The 8,657-nt window shown below is 41.4% G+C and overlaps 2 protein-coding genes across 2 annotated transcripts; both read left to right on the top strand.

The window, feature by feature from the left end:
• Positions 1-2,349: 2,349 nt before the first annotated feature.
• On the top strand, positions 2,350-4,329 carry LOC146722518 (uncharacterized). The gene has a single exon (XM_085484664.1). The coding sequence runs from the start codon at positions 2,350-2,352 to the stop codon at positions 4,327-4,329; it is 1,980 nt and encodes a 659-aa protein (XP_085340790.1).
• A 1,495-nt stretch (positions 4,330-5,824) lies between these two features.
• Positions 5,825-7,180, top strand: LOC146722517 (uncharacterized). The gene is made up of 5 exons (XM_085484663.1): positions 5,825-5,911; positions 6,045-6,205; positions 6,444-6,576; positions 6,678-6,720; positions 6,984-7,180. Exons 1-5 carry the CDS (start codon positions 5,825-5,827, stop codon positions 7,178-7,180), a joined length of 621 nt encoding a protein of 206 aa, XP_085340789.1.
• The last annotated feature ends 1,477 nt before the right edge of the window (positions 7,181-8,657 follow it).

Below are 8,657 nucleotides of genomic sequence, written 5' to 3'. Positions count from 1 at the left end.
ACTAAATGGGTGGAGGCTTTTCCTATTAAAAATATCAGAGCTAAAATGGTCGCTGAAGTCTTTGTTAATCAATTTATCTTAAGGCATGGAATTCCAAGTGAAGTTCACACTGATCAAGGGAAGAATTTTGAATCACAACTTTTTTCAGAATTAATGAAATTACTCGGGATAAGAAAAACCAGAACTACCGCCTTGCATCCTTAATCTAACGGACAAGTAGAACGCCAACATCAGACTATTTCAAATTTCCTAGCAAAATACGTATCGGAAGATCAAAAAGACTGGGATCGATGGATTCCCATGTTTCTTTTAGCTTACAGATCTTCGAAGCATGAAACCACTGGCGTGACTCCGGCAGAGCTATATTTTGGTAGGGAACTAAGGCTACCAGTGGATCTTTTACGAGGAAATCCTGAATCTTCTGAAGGAAGACTTCCAAGAAAAAATTTTACTAGAAATCTAAAAGAGAAATTAAAAGAAATTCATTCTTCGGTTAGAGAGCGAATGAATTTGAAATCTTCTCAGATGAAGATTCGTTATGATTGTAGTGCCAGAAGAATTCTTTTCAAAGTAGGACAGAAGGTTTGGTTTTATAATCCTCGTAGGGTTAAAGGGAAAGCTCCGAAATTACAAGGAAGTTGGGAAGGTCCATTCCGGATAGTAAAAAAACTTAATGACGTGGTGTTTTGCATAGAAAAATCGTCTAGACATAAGAGGAAAATTGTACATTCAGATAGATTAGCTCCTTTTCTCGAGAGAAGTTTAGAAAAATAATTAAGTAGATTGGAGCCCGAAAATGTCGATTTTTATTTAAAAATTCGGGGGGATGTTTTAATTAAAAAAAAAAAATAGAATAAGTTACTGCGCATTTTATTTTTCGTTACAAAGTCTTCAATTTGAAAAGAAATTTGTCTTTGACCTGAGAAAAGTTTCCTGAATGGCGGAAAAATTGATCTCCCAGCTTAGTCTTCGAGGGAGAAAATCTTCATCCGTTTTTATTCTACTCTAAGAAGACTGTTTTGCCCGCGGTTTTTGATCCGTGGTTTTCCCGCGAGACTTTGGGCAAATGCCAAGACAGGGACTTGGGGAGTCCATGAGGAACGATGGGTCCACGGAAGATACCCCCCCCCTTGTCTGAACCGGAGGAGGAAGGGAGACTGGGACTTATCTTCAAGGAATTTTGAAAGTCGATTGGGACCAAATTGACGGAGTCGCTCGGTAACCTGCGGCAGTAGCCCAGGGTAGGGCAGGAAGACTCGTCGGTGCCCTAGAATCGACAATTGATACAGTTGTACTGTGGACTTGGATTGGCGAATTTAGTCCAACGGATGTGCGACGGGATCCAGAATGGCGGATTGTTTGGTAACCTGTGGCAGGAGCCCAGGGTAAAACAAGAAAATTCGTCGGAGTCCTGAGGTCGGCATCGGAATACAGAGTTATTGTACAGCGTTGGATAGCCCTCTGTTTTTGATTGTCGGGACGACAATCTTGAAGAAGGGGGGCAGTGTTACGTCCCTGATCTTTCATCCCCTGAATATCATCCCTTGTGTCGTGGAGCTTCATCATTAAAGGGGGTTGTTTATTGACAACCGCCCGGTGGTTGTTTTCAGGCTCCATGACAGTTTTGGTCTAGCTGTCATCTCGTACGGACGTGACTTGACCAGAGAGCAATCTTCTTTTTTTCGCGTGTACATTAGTCATTGTATTTCATCATTGTATAAAGGATCATTTCTTCATAAGAGAGTGTATTTATTTCGCGAGCCGCGAGTGAGTGAGAGTGTGTGCGAGAGACGTCTTTTGCGAGAAAGAACGTCCGGAGGACGTAACAATATATATATATATATATATATATATATATATATGGTAGATTGTATATTTCCTTTGAAAAATACATGAAAATATGCATATATCATCAAAATATATAAAAGAGCAATATTAAAATTGTGTTCAACTATATCATAAAGAGACACATTTATATATGTTGTTTTATTGTCATTGACACGCTTAGATGCGTGTGCGAGATGATTTGACAGTAAAAATATATTATGTTGTCTGATTTTAATATGTTGAACACACTAAAATGGCTTTTTGACATATATATATTACTGTCGATAATAGCGGAATTAAAATTGTTGGTAATTATCGACAATTTTAGTTCCTCTCAAATGAGGGCGCTAACCCGTCGGAGTTCGGCCAACGCTCCGGCATCCCCTTAATCGCTGGCTCAGCACCGATGACGATCACTCAAGGCTGCAGCTCCACGGCTTCGCTGACGCTTCCGAGCGAGGATACGCCGCAGCGGTTTACCTCCGCAACTCTGAAAAGAGGAAAACATCAACAAATTTGCTCATGGCGAAATCCAAGGTCGCACCCGTCAAGCAAGTTTCACTGCCTCGCTTGGAGTTGTGCGCTGCTGATCTACTCACCACGCTTACATTGCATGTCCGCAACACGCTCGGCTTGGCGTCTACTCCAGTGTACTTGTGGTCCGATTCCAAGGTCACCCTCCATTGGATCCAGGGACACGCCACCCGCTGGAAAACTTTCGTCGCCAACCGGGTAGCTCATATCCAAACACAGCTCCCGGACGCTCAGTGGAAGCACGTAGCCGGGAAAGACAATCCTGCAGATTGCGCATCAAGAGAAATTACTCCTGAGGAATTAATCAACCACGCATTATGGTGGACAGGACCTACCTGGTTGGCACTGGACGAAACGGCGTGGCCCAACTCAGAGGTCGACATCTCAGAGGACGACCTTCCAGAACAACGCACCACCAGCCTGATAACCAGGAGTTCCGTCATCATCGAACCGGACCTCCTGCTTCGGTTCTCCGCACTTCATCAGCTACTGCGCGTTACGGCTTGGTGTCGTCGATGGCTCAATCTGGCAAGCCGGGAGGTCACATCTGGTCGCCCGCTGCATCCTGACGAGCTAGACGCCGCTCTACTCCAGTGGCTTCGAGTGGTGCAGGCGCTCCACTTCCCTGACGAGGTAGCTGCTGCCACCGCAGGACGGCCCGGTCCACCACGCAGTTCACTGGTCAAGCTAAACCCATTTCTCGACGACCAAGGTGTGCTTCGCGTCGGAGGACGCCTCAAGCACGCTCTGCTGCCCTACGACGAAAAGCACCCGGTGATCGTCCCACCGGCCTCCTGGATGACGCGACTGCTAATCGAGTCCTGTCGGTCTCTGCATGGCGGCGTCCAGATGACTCTCAGCTTACTTCGCCTTCGATTCTGGGTGCCACGTGGAAAGACCGTCGTCAAGCAGCAGTTGCATCGGTGCGTCACTTGCACGCGCTGGCGAGCTGCCACTCCACAACCTCCTATGGGCAACCTTTCTCGTGACCGAGTGACGCCGACTCGGCCATTCCTGAGTACTGGCCTGGACTACGCGGGACCCATTTTTATCCGGACCAGCAAGGGGCGCGGACACCGCTCACAGAAGGGATACAGTGCAGTTTTCATATGTTTCTGGTCAAAGGCTATCCACCTCGAGGTCGTCTCGGATTACAGCTCCGAGGCCTTCATCGCCGCCTTACGCCGCTTCGTTTCTCGCAGAGGTCTGTGCACGGACATCTACAGCGACTGCGGCACAACATTCATCGGCGCCGATCGCACGCTGCGTGAGCTCTTCAAGGCGTCGACCTCCGAGGGCCATCACATCGCCCGCGTCGCCAGCACTCAAGGGATCCGCTGGCACTTTAATCCGCCAGCGGCACCTCACTTCGGTGGTCTTTGGGAGGCTGCCGTAAAATCCACGAAATTTCATCTCCGTCGAGTAATCGGCGAAACTACACTTACGTTTGAGGAGCTTAGCACACTCCTCACACAAATAGAGGCGTGTCTTAATTCTCGTCCGTTACAGGCTCTGTCAGACGATCCAGACGACACTTCGGCGCTCACACCAGGCCACTTCATCATCGGAGCACTGTTACTCGCGGTACCTAAGCCATCACTGACGGGTCAATTAACCTCCACGCTGTCACGCTGGCGTCACCTGCAGCTGATGCGAGACCATTTTTGGCAGCGGTGGTCGGCTGAGTATGTGCACGGTCTCAACCCCCGCACCAAATGGTTCAAGGCCGAGTCCGTACCTCACGTCGGGGACCTCTGCATCATCCGCTCGGAGCTCACCCCTCCGACCCGATGGCCTCTCGCGCGGATCACGAGACTGCATCCCGGGGACGACGGTATCGTCCGCGTGGTCTCAGTCCGCACCGCCACATCAGAACTCGTGCGCCCGATCGTTAAATTGGTCAAGCTTCCGGGCGCGGATCGTATTCCGGGCATGAATAACGCGGACACGCCGCCCGCCGGCACGTAACTCATCTCTCATCTCGCGACACTCATTCACCACATAATCATCACATGCGCTGTAACATTTGTCGCACCTCATTCTTCTCATCATCACCGCATTGCACTACACACCATTTATTGCACATCAAACACGCGTTTTCACTCTCGCGGCTGATCACTCCGCACCGCATTATCTACAATACTTGAGATTCCGCAGCCGAAATTCGACAACTTGTCACTGCGCAAGGCGGGCGGGAATGTTCAAAACGCATCAGAAAATATTATCCGCATAATAGAATATTATATTCGAACAGAATATTTTAGAAGATTCTAGACCAATCGATATTTTCAGCAAATCGTTTTTGTATGTTTTTCGAGGAGAAAACACAGCGACATAAATCAATCTGTTTCGGAAAAAACCTCTCAAAACATCAACAATTAACGGTACCACAACCGTTCCGCCGAATAATTATTTTTCAGTGAGTATGCGCAGCTTATCACGGGCGCCTCTTTTCACCAATAATTATCGCGATCGCCCGCTCGCGCATGCTTTCTGCCAGCCGTCGTCCCGTTAATTTTGACAGTGGCCAATTACGCGTAATGCGCTCAGGTCACCTCGCGCAACGTTTGAAATCCGCAAAACTATTGGCGCTTCACGCGAAGGTGGGCTCCATCCTAAAAATTATAAAAGAAGAGCTCACACCCGGCTTAGCAGCCTTATCGCTTTTCCGCCGTGAACCGCATAACGCAAACCGCATACTTGATAAACCGCTAAAAATTTGTTGACGACCGCCGCTTATTCCGCACTTTGATTTTTAATTACGATTTTACTGTAAAATAATTAACATTTGTATGAAGTTTGTTAAAGTGTATTTGTCATTAAGTGTGTTAGAGAATTAAATTCTTTTGATAAAACAGTGACTCATTCTTTGTACCGCGCGACCCTTTCTTACGCAGCGCATTCGCGAACAATATATATATTTTCTCCATTGCAAGCAGAGTATTTTATTTTTTTCTTTTTCGATTATTCTTTTACTTTCTATTCTTTTGCGTTGCCCACTTTCTCCTGCCTTCTCGATCTCTCTCTCTCACTCTTCCCTGTTTTCAAAATCGACACAATCCAATACATCTTTTACAAAATTCTAGTATTTGTGCTGAACATACACAATAGCTGATTCCTAATTGGTTGGTCCCTCTCTTCGTCAGGCTTGTGCCTATAGGTTGGGGAGGGGGGACGATGAGATGCACAGGATGAAAAATTTGGCTCCGGCACATTCTATGGTGTACAGCGTTCTGTCTATGTCATATCTTCTGTCGTGCAAATTCTGTGTATTATTACAGTGTGTTCCTCTATCATATAATATCTGCTAATTTATTTGTCACCTGGATTTCGTTCGACAAACAAAACTCCAAAAATATAATAATATAAATATTGTAGTACACTCGGTGTAATTGATTTAATCGATCAAGAACTATGAATGTCCATTCAGGAGGCACACTAAATACTCGTTGATAGAAATATTATGGATTGGGACCCAATTGAGGAAAAACTATTATCACCTGGAAAATGCATGGAGATCAATTGTGCTTTCGGCCAGACGACTAAAATGGTCTTGCTGGCGCGGCTACATCACGAATCTACATTAATAGGTAAGCATTTTAAGAAAAAAGTGTTATATAAAAAAAAAATATGAAAATAAATTTAGACGGAATTATTTCTTAATTCTCAATTGTTACTTCAAGGTACCGATAGTTATGATAGAAGACGCGAGAAGAAAATACACTGGCGAAAGAATAGATTTTGATATATTGGATATTCAAGCGGAAAATCTACCCGAGCAATATATAGGTCCATTTGATCACGTTTTCTCATATCCCACCATAAATTCACGTAATAATGTTCTGTAAGTATAAATTAAATATTATATAGTTAATTATTTCCACGATACAGCACTTTTTTAAATATATTTTTGACATTTATGCGGAATATTTGAAAAATAATCATATTTAGAAAACAAACATTATTTAGATTATCGTGTTATTATCAAAATAGAATCAGCTTAAAATAAATTTTGTAGTCTAAAAATTTTCCAATAAATTCGTAACTTTTAGAAAATAACTTATTTTTTGTTTATTTAATAGGCAAGAAATTAAAAATGTATCTAAACTACTAAAACGTGGAGGGTGCTTCCATTTGACAATGGTCCTCGCACATGACGCATTTGGATTATATAATAAAATGCTGAATCATCCAATTTATGGAAAATATTTTATGGTATGTATTCGTTAATATATTTTAAATATGTACTATAATATTTTCTAATTACCTGTTACATATTTTTAATTATTATTTTTATATTTTCATGTCACATACAGAAATACGTTTCAGATTTTTATTATTATCACGTTAATGCCGATGGTTACTTAAGAGAATTGATTGAATTCCAAGGATTTAAAATAAAGTACTGTCAAACAGAAGAAATAATATATAAATCTGATTATATTTTACGTAAGTATTTTTATTTTTTCACGGTACATATAACGATTATAAATGATAAGATCTCAATTAACAAATTAAATTTTTTTTAATTTAAACTATTTAACAGTGATGTGTGATGAAAAGGTCACTAATATAATTACCCTTTTATGTGCAAATCTTTCATGAGAATTTATTTATTTCAGCGAATATCATGTTTGAGCTTCCTTTTATACATAAACTGACACCTGAACAACAGCAAGACCTTAAGGACATATTAAAAGAGAAATGGAACAAAATGGAAAAAATGTTTGATCGATCTTTATATGCCAATGACCCAAAATATGACCCAGAATGTAACGATTTATTCGATATTGTACAAATATTAGCATATAAATCGTAATACTTGTTAGATTTTTATAGTGATAGAGTTAATTAACTATTCTATCTATCTATAATATAAAATAAAAACGTAGATATTTGAGAATCGCTAGACAGAATTTAAAAAAAGATACTTCTCTAGACCGTACTGGCAAATATTATTTATTCAATCACCTGAAAATTCATCATATTTCCCTGACATTGGCTAAAATGCAGTTTGAAAACAGAAAGACGCCCGTCTTGAAATGTCCTTTTACATTTTGTGCATTGTTGTGTCTGCCAAAATATGATATATTGTTTAATATGTGTAGCGATAAAGTCGTGATCTTCCTTTGTTATATTGTGCACTGCATTTAAATGTCGTGTGAGGTTTTCCCGTTTGCCTAAACAATAATTTCTTTCACAAATTTTGCACTTCATATAATTGTCTTTATCAGTGTCTTTAAATGTATCAAATAGTGATTTCCAACGTTCTTTAATAATGTTTGTTATCAACAGACTTTTGGCACGCCTATGGATTCCCCCCTCTCACCGATCATTGCGGATATCACGTTGCAAGATTTGGAGAGTAGAGCGATTGCTGCGATTCCGGTGTCACTTCCATTTTATTTTAGATATGTTGACGACATCGCGTTGGCGGCCCCACCCTCCATGCTTAATATTGTACGGAACACTTTCAACTCTTTCCATACGAGATTGCAGTTCACCATGGAGGAGGGGGTTGACAACCGACTGAATTTTTTAGACGTCACTATTATTGTGAACAATGGGAACATTGAATTTGATTTGTTTCATAAGCCGACGTATTTAGGAAGATATTTAAACTTTGAGTCGCAGCACCCTCTCTGCCATAAAAAAGGCACCATTATCAGCCTCATAGACAGAGTGTTTTGGCTCTCTCATCCGAGATTCCATAAGAGTAACTTTGAGTCCATGATTGGAGTTCTCTTGTCTAATAATTATCCTCTCAATTTGATATTTCAAACATTACAAACGCGGCTAAAAAAAAAAGTTGTTTTTTCTTTACAGCAATAAGTTTTATAACAATAAAGCTAATATATGCAACGATAAAATTCTAACACAGAAAAAAGTTTCGTATTTTAATATTCCGTATATTAATAATGTATCGGAGAGATTCAAAGATATAACACGTGATTTGGATGTCATTCCATCTTATACAGGAATTAATAGTCTCCGTAAATTCATTAAAGTACACAAGGATAAGTTACCAAGGGAACTCCATAACAATGTGATTTATAAAATTGATTGCATGGATTGTGATGCGTCGTACGTGAGGCAGACGGGTAGACTATTGAAAACTAGGACTAAAGAACACCGTAACAATATAAAAAGAAACGCGTCACAATTATCAGTCATATCGGAGCATAGATTACTGAATCATGATTTTAATTGGGAGGATGTAAAAGTCTTGGACGAGGAGCCTTTTTTGGGCAAACGTTTGATATCGGAAATGATCCACATTAAACGTCAGAAGAATA

The sequence above is a fragment of the Nylanderia fulva genome, unplaced genomic scaffold, assembly GCF_048542155.1.
Source record: "Nylanderia fulva isolate GAGA-0341 unplaced genomic scaffold, ASM4854215v1 Scaffold302, whole genome shotgun sequence".
Classification (NCBI taxonomy): Eukaryota; Metazoa; Arthropoda; class Insecta; order Hymenoptera; family Formicidae; genus Nylanderia; species Nylanderia fulva.
The sequence above is the reverse complement of the archived record's forward strand: the minus strand, read 5'-3'. Positions and strand labels throughout refer to the sequence as shown.